The sequence below is a fragment of the Erithacus rubecula genome, assembly GCF_903797595.1.
Source record: "Erithacus rubecula genome assembly, chromosome: 14".
Lineage (NCBI taxonomy): Eukaryota > Metazoa > Chordata > Aves > Passeriformes > Muscicapidae > Erithacus > Erithacus rubecula.
This window is the reverse complement of record NC_136666.1, coordinates 14,846,113-14,872,862: the sequence shown is the minus strand read 5'-3', so window position 1 is coordinate 14,872,862 and position 26,750 is coordinate 14,846,113. Positions and strand designations below refer to the sequence as shown.

Sequence of the window (26,750 nt, the reverse complement as noted above, 5' to 3'; positions counted from 1 at the left end):
ATTTATAAATCTTCATCTTGTACAATGGAAAAATAACTGAAATGCACAAGCAGTTATGCAAACAAGTTAATGCTGATTTCACTGTGTGATTCCAAACAGGACATATTTGAAACAACAAACAAGGTACTGACAAATGGCCAGTCTCATACCTGTAAGAGGCGATGGTGACCCAACTGGTGTTGATGGATTCGATGGAAAACTACTGCTGGTATGATCAGGAGAATAAATCTGACAACAGACAAAGAGATTATAGATTACTATATGCTATAATACACAGGAAAAAAAGCTACTAGGATTCTTTTTCATGTTTTAATTGTCACTCTTGATTCTGGATTGATAAAAAATGCAATTTGATCCTTCAATCACAGCTCTGCTTTATTACATTCAAGGCTCTAAAAATGTCCGAAGAACTTTCATTTTCAAGCAGCTGTCCAAATAAGCATAGCCTGTATTTCATAGTGACACAAGTATTACTGACCTTCCTGCTCATTTAAGAGCAGCAGAAATTACAGCCTGTCTCTGCAGGGGAATGATTCACGTAAGAGTTCACAATACACAGCTAATTATATCAAACAAAACTTCAGGAAAATGCCAATGAATAATCACTTTCCAAACTTTAGAGAGAGATTTTAGCAGCTAACAGATATTATCTGTTAAAAATCAATCCTTCACAAAATACCAAGAAAGCATTCAGGCTCTCTTCTTATTGCTACCTACCAAACAAAAAACACTCGAAATTTTGTTCCTCTTGCAATGTATTGCAGCACATAACACGTTTCTCTCTTATTTCAGAATCAACTGGCCTCTTGAGATACTAAATTTCAACTAACAATTCTTTCCTTGGTATTAATGAAATTAAAAACTGTTGGTAAAAATAGAAGACATAATACTTAAAGCTTTAATTAAAAATTGAAATCTCAAGACACTGAGAAAATTCATTTTATAAAGGGAATTGAATAGATTCAGAGGCTAACTATGGACTTCAGAACATATTTTTATAGGTCATCGGTTCAAACCTGTTTTACTTGAGCAGAGACCAGGATTTGTTAGATCAGATGGCAGTTAAAAGAATTTTCACTGGCAGTGTGGTTGATGTCTATTCACACAGACAATATGACATTTCAGCATTTAGCTGACAATAACTTCATTAAGTTCCATATTGTATTTTCTGAACTGACAAAACCAGGACCTGATAGACCACATGCTCCTTCCTGGTGTATCATACTTTTCCATTAGAAAAGACCATCAGTTCCCTAATGGAAATGCTTCCTCCTTTTCATACATGCTAGAAAGGAAATATATTTAGAACAAACTACCTCATACTACCGGAGGAAATTCATGCATTGTACATCAGCATAAAAATAAATCTTGGGTGTCAGTACAAGAACCGCAGAGGGTTTCAGACAGATAAGATAAAGAAAATTAAAATAAAGTCAAAGGCCACGGAGTTTTCTTTGAAACTGCTCATTTTCCACAGGTCTACCTGCCAATTTTATTCTGCTGTATTTTGTAACAGGGAAAATCTACAGTACACCAAAGCCCCAAGTAAAACACGAAGTCAAAATTCATTCTGCATGCAGTCCCTGGCTGCTGTGCAGTTAAATGACCAATGATGAACAACCCTGACACCTTCTGCCAGGCTTAAACGGTAACATGACTCATTTTACTGCAACAAATGAGACTCCTCCTCCTATCAGTCATGGTCCATTCCAATCAGTGGGGTGCCAATATGCCAGGGTCTAATGAAAAGGCTCTTAGACAAAAGCTGCACAATTGAGAGCCTGCAGAGCCAAACCTCGGAGCTGTTAGTCCAATTTTTTAAACACTACAGTGTACATTTCAGTTAGGCTTTGTTATGTTAATGTTATTGAGTCTAAAGCAACAAAGAAACTTAATTCATGAATTACTTTTAGAAGTCAACTTCCCTACATTTTCTTTTCTTTTGTGAAGGGACCAGTGGCTATTTAACTACCAAGACGGTACAAAGGCCTTTACCCCAGTGCTGAGGTAGGAATCAAAACATAAGTTATCACAAAGAGGTCTGATATAATCAACAAAGTTAAACAGTCCTCCTGTTTGATCTCCTCTAAATTAAAGACCAAGTGTTTTGATTTGGCATTAGGCAATGAAATAAACCAGATGTTTCTCCTGCCATATAACCCTCCATGGGCACAATCTTAAAGGGTTATTGTTTGGCAAATGTTCAGGGAAACACATTAGAAATGGCACGAATACCCAGATTTTCTTTTCTTTCTATCTATACTAGTTCATTATCCAAACTAATGCATAATCCACAGGGCTTTGGGAACTTTGTGTAAATACTTTCATGTACAATTCTCTTTCTTGCCTACCCTGAGATTAAGACCACAATTATCCAGGCTTAAACCTAAAATAAAAGAACCTTTGCAAATGTATTATCTGGCCTTACATGTTTAATCACATACTATTCTGTATGGTCTTTAATACCTAAACTGAAGAACAAATGTCGTATCCTCTGATGTTTCACACATGAAAGGCCTATTGTGAGATGTACATCAACAGAATTTTAGAACTAGAAATTCCTCCCAACAGTTGCAGCGGCAGCATTTCAAATCAAAACAGAAAGGAATATAGTGGCATTTTACGGGGGAAAAAAAGGCACGACAATCGCAATGTTTAAATAAAACTTTGTTCCAACAGAAAAATATTCTTGATTTCCTAGCTGTCAAAATTCATGTGTGTCAGCTTCACCTGCAGGAGAGCCCAGCTCCCTCCCGGGCCAGCCGCGAGCCGAGCTCTCGCTGAAGCAGCGCGAGGAGTGTGCTGGGTGCGCGTGGTGCGGGGGAAGCAGATGGATGAGGCGAGGGATTTGAAGTGTGCAGACTATGGCATGCACTGATAGAGCAGATGGAATGCATCACCATCAGCTATGACAGAAATGATTTATGGAATGACCTGGCTGCTCCTGCCAAGCAACAACACGGGATGACAGAAACAAGTTTCTATGACAACCAGAGCCCACCCACCAGTTAGATTAAACATTTCTGCCCTGACTTCCACTTGCAATATATTTAGTTTTTCCTCAAAACATCAGCCTGGTTTTCTCAGCTAGTGACTTGGACAAAAATACCTGAAAGGATGAGAAAATCATCTAGAAAAGGAGAGCAGTGGAAAATGTCATGAAGTCCCGCAGGTCTAACTGGCCAGCGTGCCAGACTTAACAACAAAATTTTGTTCCGGATGCAGAACAGCAGACACCCAAATACATCTGCAGAGCAATGGACAGCCTGGAGTATGTGAGCACTGCTATTTCCAGGAGGCAAAATGATCCCCGTTCTTTTCTGACAGCACTCAAACAGACCAAAGGAGAGCGTTAACTGCCCTCTGGACTCCCAAATTGTTATCTACTTGCTGAATCCCTGAAAGCAACAGGAACCTTTTTCTCCTCAAAGCCAGTAGGTCAGAGTTCTCCCCAATATGGACATTACTGACATTATCAGATCTGGTAATCTTTTAACATATGACCCTCTGAGGGATGCAAGGGTAACAGGATCTGCATGAATATGCACATTTGCATTCACTGGTATGAGCTGAGGGATGCAGAAGCCAACACGGGGACGGTCACTTAGGGCTGCAAAGTTTGCCCCATACAAGAAATACAAAGTGCTCCCCCAGCCACCATTCCCAACTTTGAAATTTCTGCCGCTGTGTATCAATTATTCTTTTTATAAAAAGTACATCTGATTGTACTAACGAAAAAATAATTACTGTATGCATGCATATGGAAACAGAGCTTCCAGTAGATTGAAGATACTTGCCATGTTTTACAGTATTCCAACAGGAATTAAAAGTTTAAATTTATGCATATACAACATTCTAAAGGCTGTTCCATAGATTATAGCTAAACAACACAGCATTCAAAACCTCTCGGTTTTATAAGGCCACTGAGAAAACACTTTAAACCTTGAAGCAGGATCTGCTCTAATACTAATGTTAAAAAGAATTAATTTTACCTAAAACACTATAGAAAAAAATTAAAATCAACGTTTTATGATTATCTTATACTTTGTCTAACTAGCTTTTTAAACTAGATCTGCCTTAAATCTTTTGATAACCTGAAGAAAAAGGAATTCAAAATAAGTCCTCTTCAACTCAAAGTATTTTTTGCTTGCATTTAAAAAGGACAGGAAATTGCATCATAGTACACTGTTTTGACTTTGTGAAAATTCCTGATTCGATATTATAAAATGAATGACACATAAATAATAGACTAAAATATGTGTTTCAGATCTGAATATTCTAACTGCTACTTACAGATGCCAATGCCTTTCCAAGTGCATCACCTGTCTGTGAGCTTCCAGCACCATTTCCTCTGTTTCCTGTAATGTGGAAAGTAAACCAAACACTTATTTTTAAAGCTGAAATTTTATTTACTTTTATTATTTTATTCATCACATAGAGTTGAGCAACCACTTTTTAAATGGATTTTCTGAGGAAGTCAGTGTCAATAGAATCAGTTCTCATTAGACTTAAAAATTTAATTAAAACAATTAGATTTACATTTAGATGCTCTCCTCTTAAAAGTCAAACACAGTATCACCCTGATAACTTAAGGACCAACAAGTGAAAGTAGCTAGAAAAAGACAAATTATTTTCTAGCATCATAGTCTAATTTTAATGAAATGTGATAAGAAAAATCAAAATCAGAAAATTACATTATTGCGGCTTATTTCTAAACTGCCCCCACTGAAGCGCTGCACGTTTAATTAATTCTTAAAGCCAAATTCACAGAATAGTTCCTTGTGTGTCTCCTTGCTCCCCCTGCTCCAATTCCCCATGTTGTACTCTCATCTTTAGTTTAACAAGTCCCTGAAAAGCTCTGATGCACCAAGCTTCCTGTCACCCCTGCTCTCAGTTGCATGTTAGCAGCTTTGCGTGCCCTTTTGCTCCACACACCATTAAGCCAAGAGGAAGTCTGAAGCCCTGCCAATTGGAAACACAGAGAGGAACTGAATCCTCTGAAATATCTGCTTTGCTGTAGAAGACAGACCCTTTAAAAGCAAATCTTCTTTCTCCAATTATCAACTTCTAAAGCCAAAAAATGTATTGAATGTGAATGCAAGCCATTCACATCAGAAATCCAAATAATGCAATGCTTGCCGTTTCCAAGTTTGTGACAAACTTGGATTTTCCAGCCTGAATTTCCCATGCAGATTCACTAACTGGGTTCTGTTTAAAGATCTCGGTGCAAAACGTGCTCCCAAATCAAAGCTGACACAGTCACCCTAACTAAAGTCCACTTGCTTTAAAATGAAGCAAAGTGCAAATCCTATTGAACCAACAAGGGGCATATACAAGTATTTAACTTCTACAGCTGCAACTTAAGACAAGCAAATCTGTGCAAGGAACAGATTATCATCCTGTACTTCTTGCTTTCTAGATGAGCACAGAGGAGACTAAACCAGCCACCACAATGGCTACTCTGTAATCTCTAAAACAGTTAAGAGAGGAATTTATGATGCACTTTATCAACCTCCCCTAAGAAACAGCCTTCCTGCCTTTCTCCAGAGCAGTGCTTTGGTGACACAGAAGCTCTGTCTGAAAACTTCAGCACCAGAGCTGCCTATACGGACATGCACACGTACTGAACCACGAAGGGACAGTGGGCATTAAGTCAGGCACATCCAGTCCCTGAGCATAGACTTGACTGCAAAAGCAAATAAATGGGTAAGTCTTAAGCTGACTGAAAAACAATTTGCCTCAGCCACACTGAGAACAGAAATATCACAGTGGTGAATTTTTCCTGATCTACAAGCATGCCATAAATTAAATCTTACTAATTTTGTGCGTCATGCAGCCCTAAATTTCATTTTCCTGTAAAATGGAAAAAAAAAAAAAAAGCAGGAAGAACTTTTTACCCAGAATATTATCTGATCCATTGACAGGTGGAGTGTGTGAGGCAGCTACATAAGGTGAACTGCTGGTACTGCCACGATGGAAGCTGGACATTGGAGGAAGACTGGCATTTATATCTGTAGGTGAGACTGAATGTGGGGGATAGCTCTGGAGAGAAGAGAAGCAGACATAAGACATTAAGTAGTCCTTAAATAAATGTTGATATTTTAAGACACCAAACCTGTAACACCCAGCTCTTCATTACAGAAAAAAGGGACTCATCCATCCTCTGAACAGACCTCTACACAGTCACAGATTTTTATTTATACAACAGACATAACTAAAAGGACATAAATCTAATACATAAAGTTTGTGATTTCTAACAACTGGGTTTTTAACTGACATACATGAGCAGCAAACGAGAAGTTAATTCTCCTAAGTTAGATCCCCATACACGACTATAAACAGATTAATGTGTGCTGAGTCTTACCAAACGATCGTGTGCGTGCAGGCTGCCGTAACTGCCGGACTGGGACATGTGGGAAGAGGAGCCTCCAAGCATCCCACCATAGCCAGGCTGGCTCATGCCATTGGATGAACTCCAGAGGTCAGAAGAATTGTGGGTCCCATCTTTTTTTTTTTTTTTGTAGCATTTTTTCAGTGGAAAAGAAAACAAGAAAAATACATTTAATGAAGAATACTTATTTCTCTGTTCATTTACAAGATTATTTTAAACAAATACAGAATTCAGTTACTGAGACCAACATGAGTGGGGAAATGGTGACCAGTTTATACTGCATCTTCTATTTTCATGCCACCACACTGTTGCTATATTTATTAAAAAAAAAAACCAAAGAAACAACAGAGGCTTTATAACTGAAATATAATCCAACCACAGCTGAGAAAATACCAAGCACTTTTGCTAATTACACAGACCTTCAGTAAGGCCAGATTTAAATCAAGAGTGTTGATAAAAAGTCCGGACTGAAAGAAATAATAAAAAAGGAGGTGGAGGGGTAAGATGTTTGGCCAAACAGAACTCATCATAAACATACACTGCAAAGCACCTATTTACATAAAGCAAGCAATTTATAGTCTAACATACCCTAGCACCACAAAAACATAAAAACATTTCAACGTAGCAGACTTAAGTAGCTGAAATGACTACATTACATAAGCCTTAGCCTGTGTGTCAGTGTAGTTTCCCTTCTGCAGCACAAACTGAAGTGCTCTGTGAATTCCTGTACTGAGACACTGAGCTCTCAGTGTGCTCCAAACCAGATTGCAGCACGAGCTAATTGTGTGACGTGAGGCAGAGGAAGTACATTCTGCTCGTTTCGTTCAGTGCAACCCCCTTTTTTCTGGCATGCTGGATATACAAGCATTTGAGAACATAAGACTGTTAGCTGATACTGTACAGTCAAATTCCAGAAGAGTCAATAAGTCCCCACCTCATTTTTCTCTATCACTCCAGTGTGCTGCTCTGAAGCCCCTACAAATCAAAGGATGGGAATTCTGTCCATCTGGCCTGGTGTGTAATCCCTTTAAATTTCAGTCAGCAATTAATGTCATGAGAAAAACTTTACATCAACAGACAGTTCCCTTCATCTAACTGTTTCAAAAGTATATAAAGCTTAACCATAGGCTCTAGCACGATATGCTTTCAACACTCCTTCATTCACCCAGTAAAACAGTGTCTGACTGCAGATTTCTGCCTAAAGGACAAGTGACATTTTACCCACCTTGCATAAAGAAAGTGCTAGCAAACATACTGCTTGGTGGCTTAGGAGATGGGTAACTTGGAGATTCTCTGTTGAAATCATCAGAACTCGGGGATGGTGCATACACCTATATAGGGGAGAGCAATAAAAGCAGGTTAGCAATAACTGGGTGTCATGCATTAAAAAAAACCACAACAGCATACAGATAAAGAGAGAAAGCACAAATAAAAAAAGAACAGTGTAGCAAGCCGCAGCATTTGTTGCCCTTGTTTTATTTGCTTTTTAGCAAGTTGCCACAGTACAGAGAAACTACAGTAGAATGATCCTAACAACACACTTTCTGGTGTGCCAACTCAGCCAGGTGGCCTGATAAAAGCCTGAATGCTGATTTTGCTTTCTAAGTACACGACTCGCACAGACTTGTTGCTCAAGATAAAAAAGCAAGATAAAACAACTGGGCCCCAAACAAATTTTATTTTAAAACAACTGTATGCCTGTTTGAATATTTAATTAGCTGGCATCCTAACAATCAGAAAGAAAAAGAACATCCAGTGACAAACAGAAAGGTTTTAATGCAACCGTTTTATCATCCATTCAGAAACTCGCACGCCTTTGGAGAGCCATCAGAAAATACACGCTTGCAAGTCCTCAGGAATAATCTCATAACTGCAACAGCGAGCACGTAATTTTCACACTGGCCTAGCTTTAAAGAAAAGCACTATTATTGTTTTTTCAGTGTTAACACATCAGTGGAATGCCCATTCTCAGCTTGCGAGCAACAAATTTTCTTTATAAGTTAAAAACATAAGATGCCAAATAACCATGACTAAGTCTTTCACTGAGCAACTGTAAAAGAAATATCAAGTGTATTCAGGAATAAGTTAAGCAAAACGAACAAGGCCCAGTATTCACAGCAACTCTACCCATAACTAGTTCTACACCAAATATTGCAATGATTAGTGTGTGTTAGAAAATAAATTAAATAAAAAGCAAATCAACATATATGACAGCAAAAAAATATAAAAAGGTAACATTGAAACTGGAGCGTCTTTTTGCTATGAAGTAAAAAATGTGGTATTTTTAATTATTTATCCTACTTCTTAAACACAGATGACTTCATAAATACATACATGAAGAATAATTTCACAACTTCAAAGCTCATATAATGCAATTTAAAAAGTGCACTATGCCCTAACATTCAAAAGTGATTATTTTGATCCCCTCCTATGCACATACGGGCATACGCGTTTCTATAGAATTCCCAACTCTCCCTAGTCTGAGATGTTGTTTACCAAGCAAGAGAAGGGCCAGGAAAACCAAGCTAGCCAACAAAAAAGCCTAAGTTCCCTAAAAAAAGAACCATTGTCCTCGCAGAGAGTGACTGCTCTGATAGGGACATTGAGGATAGTGAAGTGGGCAAGTCGCGCTCCATTTGCATCCCAATCCCCCTCCTCCCGTGCCGAAGCCCTCGCGGCGCGGGAACAAATGGCCGGGATGTGTCGGAGCAGCGGCTCCGATCAGCCGCGGGCAGCGCCAGCGCGGCAGCGCTGCGAGGGACACGGGCACGGGCACGGCCCGGCAGCTGCCGCCACGAACAGCGCAGCGGCTAAACACGCACCTGGCTGCAAGGAGACAAGTTGAAAACTCAAAACTTTAAGTTACGTGCTTGTTTATCATCGTTTTTTATTGAAAACAAATGATTTATTTTTTTTTTTTTTTTAAAGAAAGCTTTTCGGAAAGCTGCTGCTCAATATTTTACTCGAAATTTTTCAGTTTATGGAATAAATATAAAATAGAGATGCTTACCAGACCTGAGTGACAGAATGACAATACATTCTGAGCAGTGTTCACAGTACATATGTATTTACTCTATATGATGAATGCATGTATATTCCATGCCTGAGACATATTTTAACAGAAATGTCACTCTGTCAAATTGTAAATACTCGCACTCATAAGACTGCAAACATATTAGGTAAAACTGGGCTTAATTTACAAGCTCTCTGTTGTGCAGAATAACACAGCATATGCTATAGCTGATGGATAATCTATCACTGTCACAGGACAGCAGTGGAAACAAAGCTTTATGACATTTAGTACCGCCATGGAGATGCACACTGATTAATGCGAAGTCACCTACAGTGACGAATTATACTTACTTTAAACTGCAACATTATCGATGAGATTTGTAAATACAAGCTTCGGACTGAAATTTTAACGTTTTACATAAATGGGTGATTTATAAAAACTGATTAAACACTATCTCAAAAGGGGAATTAAACTCAAAAACTCCTACAAATGCATAATTTACAAATACATATGTACAAGCCATTAACATAATAAAAATGTTACGAATTATATAAACGTAAAAGAGGCCCTTGCAAACAGCTACATGAAAGTCTTAGCACAGACACATAACTTCATATAGTTTCTGCTTGTTTTGGTATCTTAACTATAGCTTGCAAAAACATAGCTGCAATGTTATGAAGCTGCACTTGCGCCAGTCTAGATTTTTCAGATCAAAGGGTTCTTGCGGCAAAACACAACTGATGTGGTCTCAAAGACTTCATTAACTCCAGATGTGGGGAAATAGCCAGCCAATTCCACAAAAGGAGCGAGTCTCTTTTAGTTACAATCAGAACTACCCACAAATTAAAACCAGGCCTCTGATGTCATCTGATCACCTGCAGATGAGCGCCAGGTTTTTTCTGGTTAATGACCTAATCATAATTTTTGTTTTGCGTTACTACAAACAAAATTTAAAAGCAAAGAAGAAATTTTACTAAAATTAACCCGGAGTCTATGAGATGCAAAATACAAAGATTTTAAATAAGGAAGTTGATAAAAAGGAAGAAATTTTATTTTTAAGTTGGGAAGCAATGCATCAGGGCAAGCAGTCTGTTCTCTCCGAAAGGCCCACAGGCACTGGGACCCCCACCCAGGCAAATGTACCCCAGTGCTGCTGGCACTGCTCCCCTGTAGGACTCAGTGTCCTACTTAAAGGGCTTTCTCTTCTGCAACAGCTGAGCAACGCAGTTAAAAATATGACGTGGCTGCTCAAGACAGCCTCTTTTAGCTATTAAACTGATAACACTGACATCCAGGAGGCATCAAACCAGTTTTTCCTGGCTGACATTCCCACTAAGACAAGGAAGGAATACTGTTAAAAGGTCAGCCTGTTTGCAGTCTCCTTGAAGAGGGCTGTCTCCAGCAGGTAGAAGAGGAGCCCATCTTTAATCCCCTCAAAAGCCCTGTGCCCAAAGGCACCGAACGTGCCTCCATGCTGACAAGCAAAACACTCTCCCACTATGAATGGGAAATTCCCTTCCGATAAACGCAAGCCAAAACCAGTTTTTTTACATGACTTATCAAGCCTTGGACTCGACTTTTTTGGAGCTGTGCTAATATATACATCAATCCTAACGCTGCAGCACTCCTGAAGGGTTGATCGCCTCCACTGAGGCAAGCAGGACAAACGAGTTGCAGAGGACAGCAAGTCAGAGACCCACATCAGTCTCTCCAGCAGGAAAGGCAGGATGACAACTCAGATTTCTTTATGAGGGATAGTGGCGGGGGTTGACTTCAGAGCTGAGGAGATATTAGCTATACAATATCAGATTTTTTTATTTGCTTTTTATTATTTTTTGTTTGTTTAATCAAAACAAAAGCATCATCCCAGTTCTGAAATCTGCCTTGGTGATTACCATAGGTAATGAACACTACCATGAAACTTAGATGGCCCTAATATATCTAAAACACTACAAATATTACTCACTGTTGCTTCTGTTTACTAATACAAGTGCCAATAACTTCAACAGTAATTTGAAGATCAGGATTTACCGAATTTTATGCTACGTAAAACTTTTAAGTCTTGTTCTATAAATGCATTTAACACTTGGAGTCCGTCTGTTGGCATCCATCCTCTCAGGCAATTTTCCTGTTTCAAATCCTTAAATATTTATCAATGTTTAATATTAATTTTAAAAGCAGATTAAAAAAACAGCAGTGAAGCAACAAAACTTACTTCCGATGAGCTCATGCTATCTCAAGACCAAGGCTCCCATCACACACACTGTTTATGAAATTATGAATTATGTTACTCATTTACGCATAGTTATTAGCAATTCTTGGAAGTTCAGGAAAATATTTGTCAAGCTGCTTGAGACAGAATTTTTTGAAACCAGTAAAGATGAATAACCTATTCTGTAGCTTGTAAACTCTGCTAAGTAGCCTATCTGCATTCCATCAGCATCAGTCATGCAAGTGTGCGCTGATGAATGATTTGTACATGTGGCAAAACTTTACAGAGTATTATCTGCAGGTTTTGTAGCAAAAACTAATTTTGCTGAAAGGCAGCTCTAGGAAAAGGAAACTTGTTTTCATGTTTATTGTATTTCTTCAGGAATGCAGATTATTAACTAGTTTTCCATACTCTTTACAGCAAGACAGAAGCTTAAAAAAACCCTAACAAAACCAACAAAACCCAAGATCCAGTCTAAATTCTTGTTTAACTGAGATTTAAGCAAGATGATAAAATAAAAAACCCTAGTGTACTAAGTCAGTATAAACACATCCTCAACCATACTTTTGTTTCCAATACCAGGTGTAAAGGTTCACGTGTTTAAAAAACTCTTCTCATCATCCAAAATGAAATAAAAGACTCCTTTAAGACAATGGTCCTGTCTGCAAATCAAGTCATAGTTTTTAAGGATGGTATAAAATTTAAACTTCTTGGAGTAGCTAAACTGAATTCCATCTTAAATAAATGTTTATGCAGTTTAGGCATGCTACACATGCCTATTTGGGTATTTTTGAAATGCAGAATCCCACTGTAATGATACATAGCACAAGTACTTCCTAGCTTCTTCCCTAGGGAATGATAATTTTAGTAATGTTAAAGAGTGAGAGGCAAACTTAGCATTAATCTCAAATTCAGTACAGAGAAACCTTTTGGCCTGGTTTGTTTTTTGATTAGTAGTAGTAGTAGTTCTTTGTTTTTTGGGGTTTTTGTAGTGTCAACTAGAGAAAGGAAGAAAAAGAAGGTAAGGCAACATTAAAACAACATTAGAAAAAATATCAATTTATACAGTGCTTGAAGATTCTTTTTATAGTTTATTTCCTAAGCAAAATTTCTTCACCACACTCTTCAAATCATGCTGTCACTAAGGGACACATGCAATTATGTCTTCAAAAATTCCTGATTAAATTCAGATTTTCAGGAAACAAAAACCAGAACAGTTGAAACTACTCCGCCTGTTTCTAAACCTGCTCCTCATATTTCAGATGGCTGCTCGAGCTGTGGGAGGAATCCCCAGCACCAGCAGTGCCCCAGACACAAGCAGAGGATACAGGCCATCTTTTTCATTTGCCCCTCTCTTGTCTGAAGCCACTCTCTGGTTCTGCACCTCCAGCACAGACTGTTGTATTTCTCCAGACAGACCTTGCTGTGCACGTGCTAATGGGAGCCAAGGCACGGAGCAAACGGGGCGTGTTCCTCTTTGGGGCACGCGTTCTGAGAAATACAGATCTGCCCCATACAGCACCTGAGCCCATCCCTGGCTGCTGTCATGTGCCCAAGGAAATGGACAGAAGCTTCACTCTAAAGCATTAATAAAGCTTGTTGCAGACAAGACACCCTTCTGGCAGGGGACTGCTGCTCAGCAGATTGGCAGTTCAACCCAATGGAGTGGAGCAGGGAAAACTCTCATGGGCTGATGGATCGTAACTCATCGTTTTTTAGTGGGATGGGGAGAGGAAAGAAAAAAACAAGAAACAAAAAGAAAATAAAAATCCAGCTGACCATTGTTTACTACCTCTCTTTATTCAATGTCCACAGCCACATACCCCTAGAGATTTTCCAGATGATCTTATATTTGTCCTGACTCACAAACGTTAGCTTTGACCTTGTGCAAGTTGCTGTGGGCAGCATATGGTACAGAACAGCTTTAATTGTACCTTCCTCCCCGTGTACTAGCTGGTTTAACACTAATAAAAGCAACATTGAATCTTAGCACCTGGTTGCCCCCAAATTTACAAACTGAAAACATTGACCATGGAGGTTAGAAGCCTAGGTACATTATTTATTGCATAACAGGCAGACAAGGCGTGCTGGCAGGATTATTAACGCTGCGCTCCTTCCAGTGCAGCGACGGCTGCGAGCGGGCAACTGCTGCACCAAAAAATCCCAAATGTACCCAGCTCTGCCCATCTCTGTGCATTTGTTCATCTAGAAACATGTGCTCATCAACAACATGTTTATAAAAAGCTTCTCATCGTCTCGAAAATCTCAAAGAAAAGAGTATTTTCTCCAAAAAAATCCCAATATAAGCTACTTTACCAAAAAGCAAATCACAAAACACTACTCATATGCAAAATACCCATATCTTCTGACTTTTTTTTGTCCTTTTAAAATAGGCATTGTAGAAATCTACTGTAAAAGATGCAGGTTCTCCACCTTGGAGAAGGGCTCAATCTCAGCCTATGATGAGAAAAATAAATATTTATTCAATAATAAAATATACTTGTACATAGACTGGTATATTAAATCAACCCATAAAATGCACAAGATAAAACAATAAAGTGAATACATTACAAATCCATTCTCATATGAAATAGTAGCAATAGGTGATATAAAATAAAATGCAGTATTTTTTCAAAAATTATTTATTTTGGTGATAACTGACACATTACTGCATCGTCATCCATATTAAAATAATTCTACAGTTATACCTATACTTGTAAGTGAACTGAAAATAGTGGAAATCATGCAAGTGTATTTTACTTTTAAACACAATGATATCAGGCTTTTATGAAATGTCATTTTAGCTGCTCTGCTGCACTTCCTAAAATCTAAATGAAAGGGCCACAGTGAACGATGCAGTTTGCTTAATTACGCATTAATTAAAAAAAAAGAATAAAATAAAAACATAAAAAGGTATAATTTACATTTGTGCTATGATCTCTACCTACATATTTCTGGAGCTTGATTTTAATTTTATTTTTATTTTGATTATTTGGGGGGCTGAGGTCTGCAGCATGGCTCTAGAATGAAAGAGAAGATAAAACTTTATTGATAGAAACAATTTTTAAGTAGAGCATTAATTTTTTTCCCCAAAAGCTCTATATGAAAATGTTGTAAGCTTTTCTTAAACTGAGAGCATTTTCTCTGTGTCAACAGGTGAAGGGCAAAAAACCCACAAACACACAACAATACCCCCCCCCCCAAAAAAAACCAAAACCCCCAAAACAAACAAACAAACAAAAAACCACCAAAAACCAGAAAAAAACCCAGGCTATGTCTAGTGCAGTGCAAGTGCTTTATTTTCTTTATGAACTAGATAAGGTATTTTTTTCTTTTTGATTGAAGGGGATTCTTGAAATATATATTTTTTCCTATAGCATCTATGATACATAACTGTAAAATTTTACTACTCAGAAAGGGATTTGTATTAACTACTTTTTACTTTGATGCTTTCCTAAAACATAAAGAAATTACAAAAACTGAACTTCTAACAGTAAAAGCCCCTAATTTATATTTCAGGCTTTAATATATGTGTCAGTGCCTACCAAATCATCTTTTGGGGTGCTCATATGCTTGGTTTTTAGTGTAATATTAAGCTTTGTTTTGGCTTACAAATTAAAGAAATTGAAACGAACAAAACATTTTTCAACAAAAACTTTAAACATTTTCTACATGTGATTTCTCACTTATTTTAAATAAATCTGATCTTATAAGCATTAGCAGGTATCAAGGAATGCCAGCCTTCAAAATCTAATACAATGATTTAAATAAAAACCTCTGACTTGAACAATCAGGTTCACGCTAACAAGTACTAATTTTTCAGACAATACAAATAAAAGCACGAAGACATCAAAATTAGGGTATGTGCTGTTCTCTCACTGCAGAAAGGCTCATACAAAGATCTGGCACACACACCAAGAGGCGTGCTTCAAAAACTAAGACAAAAACCAATCCCACAACTCCATATAACCTCTTTATGCGTATTTAAATTAGTAATTTAGGCCAACTTACAGTATTCCTAGGAGAAACAGTGATAAAAGTTGCCACTTTAAAAAAAATATGCTTTTTAAAAAAAAAGAATATTAGATAAAACCTCGGGCAACATGATATAGGATGATCATATGATTTGTCATCTATTTACTAAGTTTTCAAGCTCATAAAGGTCACCTCTGACCCATAACAGGCACATGCTATCAATTTTCAAGCCATGCCCTCCTACAGTACCAGCACTTCCATCTACTATATGCCTGGAAATACTTAATAAGATCAAAGCCTTTTTTCCTGCTACAAGAACAAAGAGAAATGTTGTAATAGAGTGATCTGTGCTCTAGAAAGAATAAAATCAAAACTCCATGCAAGTTATATTCCCTTTGCTTCAGGGGTATTGTATAGTTAATTTTACTTAAGTCTTATATATATCTTCACATAAAACTTCAAACAGATTGTTTTAGCCTAGGAGCAGACATGAAAGAAAAATCATTTCATATTTGAAAGACAGCTGGCATTTATACCAAAGGAAATGAAATAGAGACCAAGCGATTTTACTGATTCCCCAACCTCTCCTCCAGTGTCTTTGCTGTTATTCAAGAAGCTCATACACGGCGTCTTTTATGAATATAAAGATCCATAATTTAATTACCATTAAACAAAAATCTTGGCAAAAAAAAAGTTTACTAATGAAAGCAAAACTCACACAGGCCCACGGGAGGCGGACCAGCAATAAAGAAACAAAACAAAACAAAAGCCACCAAAAAAGATCAGTATCAGCATCTCCTCTTTTCCTACTTAATACTATTTTTATAACAGAAGAAAGCCAAAACCACATACAACATAAACAGGAAGAAACACACCGTTGTTAATTTACCATCGTATGCTAAAATTTTTACACGCAAAAATCAGAACTGGTGTTCTAATTTAAAAATTAGAAGTATGTACCACGAAACAGAAATAAATACCTCGTTCAATTTCCACAAAGTTAAATCCACAGGGAAGAGATTCCTCCCCCCTCCCCGCTCCGGAATCTGCATTTTCGCCCCCCTCCCGCGTTTGCAGGAACATTTGATGATTGCGAACTCCCGCGGCGAGCGCCCGGCGCGGGCAGCGCAGCGCTGGCGGCCGGCCCGGGGCGCGGCGCTGCCGGGGCTCGGCCGCCGGAGCGGGGCTGCGGAGCGCTGCACAGAGCAGCCCTGCGGCGCCTGGGGAGCGCACCGCTTAAAAACGAACCCAAAACAGCTCCAGCCAAACCTACAGCCCCCAAAGAAAAGCCGCGGGCGCGCAGGAGCACAAACTTCGGCGGGTCTTGCGCGGCCGCCCGTCCCCCGTCACACAAAGCATCCCCCGGCCCAGCGCGCTCCCCTCAGAGCCGAGCCGCCCTGCGCCCCCGCGGAGCCCCCGCGCAGCTCCCGCCCCAGCGCAGCCCGGCCGGCGGGGCCCCGGCGCGGACAACTTGCGTGAGCCCGGCCCGGCGGCCCCGGACAAAGGCGGCCCCTCACCGTCTTGCCGTTGTAGTAGTACATGAGGGAGCTGCTGCCCACGCCGGGCACGGGGTAGGCGCAGTACATGGCGCGGCTGGCGCGGGCCGGGCTCAGCGCGCCGCCTCCCGCTCCCCACGGCATCCACCCGCCGCCGCGCACATGGAGCGCTCAAAGGCGGCTTATGCAAAGCAGGACTGAACCATCTCCGGCCGGCGCGGGGGTTGGGCGCGGGGGGCGCGCCAGCCCCCGCTCCGCGCCCCGGCCCCGGCCCCGGGAGGAGGCGCGCACGGGCCCGCGGGCGCCCAGGGCTCGGCACACGCAGCCCTACGCGCCAGGAGCCGCAGGGAACCCGCACATGGGCACGTCCTGAGCCCTGAGATAATCGTCTGCTTTTTGTTTTAATTAAATTAGAGCACTTGTGGCCGTGCAGACGCTGCTCGATGCAGCTCCAGCCACACGGCCATCTGGCTCTGTCTAAAGTTGCTTCCAACTTTGGCAAACGCTTCCCAAAGGCGCGGGGAGCTGCTGGGAGAGAGCCCCAGGGGAGAGCCGGAGCACCCAGCGCTCCGAGCAGGGCAGCCCGCGGCAGGAGTGACCCTGACACAGACTGCACCTACGCGAGGTGCTTGGGTTAAAAAAAAACAAAACCAAAAAAATTATCTAAATATGTTCACTTTACGAAATCATCCAAAATCCATCTTTAAGTATATGGAAGGATTCTCTTGGAAGCACAAGTTCAGGATCCCTTTATATTGTATAATACATTTTTGTATGAATAAAGCACACATATGTGCCCATACAAGACAGGGCAGAGAAGGGGAGAGGACCTCAGCAACTCTGTCACATCACAAAAATGTGAATTTTTTAATACTGCAAACAGACTGCAACTTCCAGCACAGAGATCCCTCAGTATCTGCACACTATCAATGCCTGGTAGGCCTTTTTGCTTTCTTCACTGAGCAGTGGCATTAACTAACGTTAACTCTTAATGAAATGCACATTTTTTTATTTTCTCCAAGTGAACACAGCTGGTTACTAACTGAGCTTTTGCTAAGTCAGATACCAACTTCAATCCAGGAAAAAAAAGGTTAACACACAACCACATTTCTCCACCTCTAGTTGTGTCTACTGCCAATGCTGTGAATTCTCCCTGCCTTCTTCCTGACAAAAGCAGGAAAATATTTCAGGATAAGGAAAAAAAAAATGGGTAAAGTTCAATTCAGCCATTTACAGGGAGAGAAAGCAAGTTGCAGAAGTCTGGTTCATTCTGCCAAGCACCTCGTGTGTCAGTGAAACCCTCTGAACTAAAAAGATCCACAAGGGTGATAAACTGACTGCAGCTGAATACTACAATCAGATAAAAATCTCTGTGTAATGTCCATTATCTCAGGACATAACTACTGTAGTGTCTATAAATATACAGAATATATACACACTGACAAAAAAATATTCCCATCTCAAGCTTCAAATGCTTTTTCAGTGAACTCTTCCAGTCAATTAGACTACCGTGCTCAGAGTATGTTGGCAAATACATCCTGAAGTTTCCATCTGCTGAAGAACACTTGCATTTTTACTGCAAGTCAAACTACACATCCAGAACTGTTTAACTATGCAGCAAAGCTAATGATATCTGAACCAAACTCCTCTCCAATACAAAAGGCATAGCAGCAGCAGCTGCAAAAAAGAACATCACTATACTGCAGACTATTAAATTGCCAGGCCTGCAGAGTGACTGGCGGCTTCCTTCTCCCCTAGAGACCACAAAGACCCATTTCAGTCCCCAGAGAGTCCCTAAGAACCTTTGATTTGCAGCTAACAATGCCATTCCTTAAAGCTTCTCACTAATGTTCAGGACTCTACAGATGAGACATGCTAAAAGATCTTCAGTTCTTTGGATGTCCTACTTCTTATGGTGCACTAGATTAAAAACACTACTTCAGAATAATGTACAACTTAGAACAGTTGGAAGAGGCACTTTCAGCTTACAGACCTGAAGTAGTAAGAGAACCCTTTAAAAGTAATATTTTAGTAAGCAAATTTTTGAAACATTAGAAGCACTTCCAAGGTAACTGCTGTCAGTTCTTTGAAGTAAAGACTATCATCAATGTAGTTGTAATTGTTACTATACCTCCATGCACACATGCCCAGTTTTCAAAATAGTTTAGAGATGATGAGCATGATCAAGCCCCCTTCAAATCACCACTATCAACCTATATACAAGCAATAGAAAAGATGTTAAATCCATCTAACTTGACTGTGTAGCATTGGTGGGAGGCTGCTCTGTGTACAGCCACCCTGTACTTGTAAAGAGCAATGTAACAAAAAATACATAGGTAATATTAACTAGTAATGTTTACTAACACTATTAACATTTATCAGTAGAAGTGAATCATTAACCTTGTTCACCAGCACATGGATAAGACAAAAGCAACAAGATGATCAATAAAACTGAGGAACACCATTGCAAATATCTGTTTGTAGACAAACTGGTCCCTCCATAATGAGTCACTAAATGAATTTGCTCCTGACTGACTTCCCCACAAATCAAAAGGATAACAATTGCATTTTACCAAAAAGGAAATTATTTGCCCTACACTCAGTTACATCATTGGGAATAAAGTCTTGAGTGCCCAATGCTTGAAACATATCACTGTATCTGCTCTGCATTTACTGTACAAAAACATTGTCTCTCACATTGATTCACTATACAGGATCAGGCCATTATTCCATCAGCAGATCAAATGTTAAACCACATAAGTCTACTTTCACCAGGATAAAATATGAACCTAAAATAGAAGAATTTGAAAGACTGCTGAAAAAAATGCCATGTTGTCAGCCATAACTGTATCTGCAGGAACTGCTATCAGGTAACTATTCCAAAAGCTCCTGAAGTCCAAAGCAAGTTTTTGTTTTGTGGTTGCAATTTTTATAATCCTCATTTAAGCCAAGCAACAGCTGCTCTGAAATTTGTTTTCTTAAGAGAATCATGTTACAGTGAAATGAATCATAGCTGGATCAGCGATACTGTACAGGGTACAGTTGTTTACTCCATTTTTCCTTGGTGACAAGTCAAGGGTTAATCTTATGACTCAGCCTGACAAAACAAGTCAGCTGGAGACAGGGCCAATTTTTTAAACTTGATTTCAGACAGACATGCCGTCAGCAGAGGAGCACTGAACTGACATGCACTTTGTAGCCCGAATTGTTTCCACTCATGACCCTGTAGTGTGTGTCAAAAACAATAAACTGCCTATTCCTAAAGTATCTGAAGAGATTATGAAAGCTGATGCAGAGTGAAATACTGACCTAAAAATAAACTAAGCTACCTGTAAGAGAGTATTTTCAAAGATAATTTTAACACTAAGAGATTTTGTGAATGAACCACATGTTCTCCCTGAAAACAAACTTCTTGTGAAATACATTTTTATTCCATTTGTCAGAGCCACAAAGAAATACACAGTACAGAGTAGGTAATTCATCATTTGATTTATAAAAAATAAACATAACTTCTACAGATTACTGAATGTTATACTATATGAAAGATAGTTATGTAACTGTCAACAGATGAGCCATTCTCTAGCCAAATATATTCCACAAAACTGAAATATCAAAATGCTTTAAAGAGGTTAATGCTTTTTTTAGTTTTGTTATTTTAGATGTGTCTGTTCTAAGACAAAAAGCACCAAATCTTTTTAAATTATGTGCTAATAGAAATTAAAGCTCCTCTTTCACCAACAAAAGCAACTGTATTGTGTAAACCCAAGTATCAAGTATCTCCTTGTGGAGAGATACTTGTAAAAAAAGTAGTAACATGGTGAGAGCTCAAGCCTGCTTTCAATGGGGAAACCAGATCCCTTGTTCTTACCAACTTCCAATAATTTCTTAGAGGCTAGGCTAACCTTCTAGCTTTGGAAATAAGGCAAAGACAACTGCCCTAGAACCCTCTCCTTTCCACCCCACACTGTCCAAGGCTAGAATTCCTTATCAATTTCAACCACATTCAACAGAGGAACAGAAGTTTCACAAGTGATAAAGTTCTTATCAGTTCTAAGAAAACTGGAACCTGACCAGGAGAGACAGAGGCAAACTGATACAGAACAACCTGTTGCTATCTAAAACATACATAGTAATTTTGAGCTGCTTGTCCAGCAAAAATGCAGGGAAAAAAAATCTATATATCTTAGGATTCCCAATATAACTTATTTTAAAGCCAAACATTTATGATGATTAACTATAGCAAAGCCAGAGTTAAGACCCTTGCTAAGCCATGCATTGAATATGCTGCATAATGTAGCTGTCGGAATAGACAAGATTTCAAGCAGTAAGAAAGAAACCTGGCTGTTTTCAGGGGGAAACACAATGCTTATTATACTGTCCTCTATGTAATTCATCAGCTAAGTAAATGTTAATTTATTTTAAAATCCTGGAAGGATAGCCTTCTGTGTTAACCAACCACTAAGCATGCTGCTCAGCAGAGATGGAGCAGATGAGCTGTATGGAAGGCAATTTAAAATAACCCAGTAGACTAAATTTTATAGGCAATCCCTCCTGCCAATATCCAAAGGATGATGTTTTATGCAAATTAATTTACTAATCTACACAAGAGCTAAAATAGTTTGGTGGTTTTCCTTTTCAAAGGGTTTTTCTATAAATGCACATTTAGCATTCATGTTGCTATAACCAGGGAAAAAGAAAGAGTTTGAAGGGATAGTGAATAGACAGTAAATACTAATTAAATGGATATTAATTGCTATCTACTACTTATACCTTGCAGTATTACAAGGTTGAGGGATGGGGATTTTGTTGTTGATTTGAGCCCCATTTATTTTTTTTTTCCTACAAAAACTCCAGCTAGCTCTGGCAGATATGGGAAAAAAAAACCCCCAATTTTTTAAATAGGAAACTGCTAGATAGGACTTTTTGGTTTCAGTTTTTCTCTAAATAATAATGAATTTATTCAATGTGCAAGTTGAATTTCTCTAATTTTATGAAATACTTAAGTTATTAAACAAATATTTTCTTGGAATGGGCAGAATGAGGAATAAAGTGCTGTATATCCCATTTGTCTGAATCAATCAAAAATAATTTCTTAGAGGAAGCTTTAAAATTTGTTTCAAAATCATTCAATATAACTTCGATAGCACATTGCTCAAGTTCAGAAAGTTCTATTATTTTGCTGGAAATTTAAAGCACTAAGAGTTTGAAAGCCTCTATAGGAAGGTCTTAACTACCCATATCTGCATTAAAAAGTAAACAAACATGTTTATTATCCTGAGGCGATAAATTATCCTATCAGAAGCCAGATAACCATCACAAAATGTGCTAGAAACCTATACAGACCTTAAAAGAGTTTCAAACCCTGAGATAAATTAGCAAGTCTGTTACTGAAACTCGCAGAAGACTACCTGAAGTACAGACCTCTGTGTCCACACGGAGTCAAGCCTGTGGGTGCCTGTGGGGTCCCTCTGCCCGCCCGGGGGATTCTCTCCGCCTCCGGGCTGTGCCCGGCCCGCCCGGGGATCCCGTCCCGGTCCCGGCTGTGCCCGCCCGGTGATCCCGGCCCGGTCCCGGCTGTGCCCGGCCCGCCCGGGGATTCTCTCCCGGTCCCGGCTGTGCCCGGTGATCCCGTCCCGGTCCCGGCTGTGCCCGGTGATCCCGTCCCGGTCCCGGCTGTGCCCGGTAATCCCGTCCCGGTCCCGGCTGTGCCCGCCCGGTGATCCCGTCCCGGTCCCGGCTGTGCCCGGTGATCCCGTCCCGGTCCTGCCCGGCCCGCCCGGTGATCCCGGCCCGGTCCCGGCTGTGCCCGGCCCGCCCGCCCGGGGAACCTCTCCCGGTCCCGGCGCTGCGCTGGCGCCAGCCGCCTGCAGGGGGCCCCAGCGGCCCGACCCGGCCCGGCGGCGCTCGCACGCACCCCCAGATCCCGTCAACAATCCCGAGGATCCGCCGGCAGGGAAGCTCTGGAACATGGCGAGGCACAGACTGAGAGCTCGCCGTGCCTCGCATCGCTTCCCTTCCGCACTCCACTCGCTGCTCGGCAAAACTGCTTTGCAAATGAAGCCGAGAGCGACCACAAGGCAAACGGGCAATCCTGCTGTCATCCAGAATCAGGAATCCGCCTGTTCCTTACAAAAAGGAAGAACTAACAACTAATCCTAGCTATCAGTGCAAATGGAATGAAATCCCATGACCACATCGCCAAGACGGAACAACTTGCTTGCTTTATAAAAGCTGATGTCACAAGCAACCGTGGCACTAAAATAGGAAGCAATTTAATTTAATTTCTTTGCTTCATTGTGTAAAGACACACGTACATCTGAAATTTTACTTAAAGATTATGCAATTATTTCATTTCAGTACCATACTTTTGAAAAAGCATTTGTTTTGGTTTATATTTGTTTTGTTTTTTGTATGGCCCGGTCACAGGCAAAGCAACCTGCCCCACCTTGGGGCTGAGCAAACAAGAGAAGGGAAACCCACTCCCTTCAACAGCCCAGGAAAGCCCAGCAACAAATGTTCCTCACGGCTTTCCTGGCCGACTTCAAGCATAATAAAAATCTGCCCACCAAAGCCACAAGTATTAGCAAGAAAAAGATAGTAAGAAATGGTTTTCGGAAAAGCTTGTATCTTATCTGTTGTTATAAAACATCACACCAATTTGTGGTAATGGACACATTCTTCTTTGAGGAAAAGTAGTGGTGCAGAAATTCCATGTAACTTCTCCCTAAATAACATTTTTTTCTAACTATGCACAAAATTTAAGGTTCTTTTATATAAATCTACACTCTAATTTAAGAGCATCTAATACAGTCATTTTGATATGTTATAAAAACTTCAAAAATCAAGTATCTCCATTAAATCCAAAAACTGAGAAATTATTTGACATCATTATATATCCACCCAGGATGTATGTATAGGCAGGATTTTCAGAGAAGATATCTCAATTAAGCAACCACACAATTCACCACAGTCAGATGACAGGACAGTTAATTTGGAAAAATGATCTGATTGCAATTTTTTTAAAAAAGCTTTAAAGAGCAGGTTTCTCAAGTACCTTCTCCCTAATTCAGTGAGAACTTGAGCTGAACTCTCACAGCAGGACTTTGCAGTGGGCTGCCTGGTTGTTTAATGACAGCTAAATGTTGTCATGTAGCAAAGAGCAGGTGGGATGCTATAATCTGAGGTTACTGCAGCTTTCAGATAGATTTCAAATAAAGGCCATGTTGAAAAAACACCCTACAATAATCTAACCAGGAAAACAGACATTTCTGTTATTAAACATAAAATGTCAAATATTTTTACTTGGTTTATAGTATAAAATGTCAAATATTATTACTTGGTTTATAATATAATTTAGAGGTTGGATGTTTTATACATTTCAATTTGGTCCAGTTCATAGATGAACACAGAGCTTAAAAAGCAGTATTTAACAAGTCCCTAAAAACTTTATCCCATAAATCAAGCAACCAAAGAACAAGCACAAAGCAGAAGAAGATGGAAAACTGTGTAAAGAGGAAGCAATTGTAAGTTCTGAGTTGCATTATCCATAAAGATTTATTTACTCAGTTTCATTATTTAAAATTGTTTTCTAGAACACAGCAGAGCAGCAGAGGAGGGGGGTCAGGAGAGTTACTGCTGTCTTTGAGAGATCTCACTATTAAAGGCAAGTGACAGGTGAATGTATCACTTGACTGTGCAAGGCACTTCAGAACAGATCTGAACAAAATAAATCCTGCTTTTCACATTTGGGTACAATTTGTGGACAGTGGGGATAAAAATCTTACCAAAAAAAATTACTTTCTCTCCAGAAAAGTCAGCTAAACACAACATCACAGTCAGTGCAACATTGCACAAAGTATCTGCCCAGGATGATCCAAAGTTTTGATTCAGAGCCACACAATTCATGAAGTATTCCAAGGGTGTTACTTTACACCAGGCAACTCCAATACACATGGAAATTGCTAATACTGAGAGAGTGCACACAGTGTGGTGAACATTATATTATTTCTAATACAGTCTAAACTTTAATCTCTCAAAAACTGGGTTTCAGATAATCATTCAGAAGATAATTCCTGTACTACCACTTCAATTAATCTCCTTTTACCCTTTAGGAGGGGTGGGGGAAGGAGAGAACACAGAAGGGAGTAACATCTATTATTTTTCTTCTTGTACTGTTAGTATCTTTATGTGACATGTTTTGAAACATCTCTAGAAGATTAGTCTTAAAAGACTGTCAGGAAAGCAGAATGAAAAGTGCTTTAAATGGAAAGTAGTTCTATGTGTGCAAACCAAGTTTGCTGTATCATTGCACCATAAATAATTCTTGCAAGAAATTAACACCTATGGACCATACACATACTATAGGTGATAAATGAGGAGCCCCTATAAGGAAACTACAAATAGTCTTACATGTATTGAAAAAAATGAGTTTGAATTTAGAAAGAAATCCCTGGTATCAAAATATAATTTGACAATCTCTTATTAAATAAGTGCAGTGCAAAGTTTAATATTAACTGATCTTCCCAGGTGCTATGGAAAGCCTAAAATACACAAAATATTTATTAGAAGCTACACAGAAAACAAGCAGACATTTATGTCTGTATGTCACAGCTCATTTTCTGTAACAAAATCAACAGATACAATGTATTCCAGTTGTTCCTCTGATATGACACTAATTAAGTAGCAAAAGAATGATGATAGATATTCACACTATTTTTCTTAGAATTATGACCTCATGATAGCCACTGATTATGGTACTAGTAACAAATGCTAATTTGAAATATTTCCTGACTCCACATGTAAATAGGAGGTTTCTGCTCACAGCCCATCCATTTTTGGATGCTGATCTCCCTGGGTATTTCTGAGCAAGCCTGACTTGTCTGTCTTCCCCTCCTGCAGCCTGAGCAGCTCCAGAAACCCTGACAGCTCTTCCTGCAGAGGAGCTGCACTGGTTCCAAGCCATGATGTTTCTACTGTCTGGCTCAGTTAGCTCATAGAATCATGAAAATTCTCAGAAATACAACAGTTTTCAATCTCTGAAGGTAATGTAATTCACTGAACCGTATTTCCCCCCCCCCTATAATATAAACAGCATAGCAATCTTGCTACTCACTCAAACCTGGCTTGAAAAAAATACGGTTTTTAATTCCTACCCTCCTCAGAGTTCTTTAAATTCGGTATTTTTAGTTTAACATAAATGCTGGCATGTCAACATTTAAAATGTTTTGGGCACTGAGTCACCACTTAACTAATTACAACACAAAAACTTAAAAATGCATTTGACTAGAACATTTAATTTTTACAGCAAGGGGGAAAATTCAGATTGAGTTGAGTTCCAGAAAGAAGCCAAACAATTCACCAGCACTTTTCTCTGTAACTGTTTTTACTTTGGGCCTTGATAAGAGCACATTAAAAAAGACAAACCTCAAACCAAATAATTGCAGAAAGTACCATACAAAGTCAAGGGGAAAAGAAACAAACTGGAGGAAGGGTTGTTTGAGTTTTTTTGAATCATTATTACTTAAAAGACTATTATTAAATTACAGTTATCTAGGAAATTAAATTACTGCTGAGTATCCGTTGACATGGCAGCCTTATACTAACAAAAACATTGCAGAAAACAGTATTTTAGAAACTGAAAAATTAAAAAGTACAGATTTGTAT

The 26,750-nt window shown here is 39.4% G+C and overlaps 1 protein-coding gene across 10 annotated transcripts in view; it reads right to left on the bottom strand.

Annotated features, from left to right (window-relative positions):
- Positions 1-26,750, bottom strand: part of TCF12 (transcription factor 12) — a 158,159-nt gene that overhangs the window by 22,618 nt on the left and 108,791 nt on the right. For 6 of the 10 annotated variants that reach the window (XM_079318101.1, XM_079318097.1, XM_079318100.1 and 3 more), the window contains exons 10-14: positions 7,617-7,722; positions 6,365-6,504; positions 5,898-6,042; positions 4,294-4,358; positions 150-228 (exon numbers count right to left, since the gene is read on the bottom strand). In XM_079318101.1, coding sequence (XP_079174227.1) covers positions 150-228; positions 4,294-4,358; positions 5,898-6,042; positions 6,365-6,504; positions 7,617-7,722 — 535 coding nt within the window. Of the gene's footprint in view, positions 1-149; positions 229-4,293; positions 4,359-5,897; positions 6,043-6,364; positions 6,505-7,616; positions 7,723-16,571; positions 16,814-17,108; positions 17,436-26,750 lie in introns of those variants that run through there. The other 4 variants (XM_079318104.1, XM_079318106.1, XM_079318105.1 and 1 more) reach the window with 4 other exon arrangements.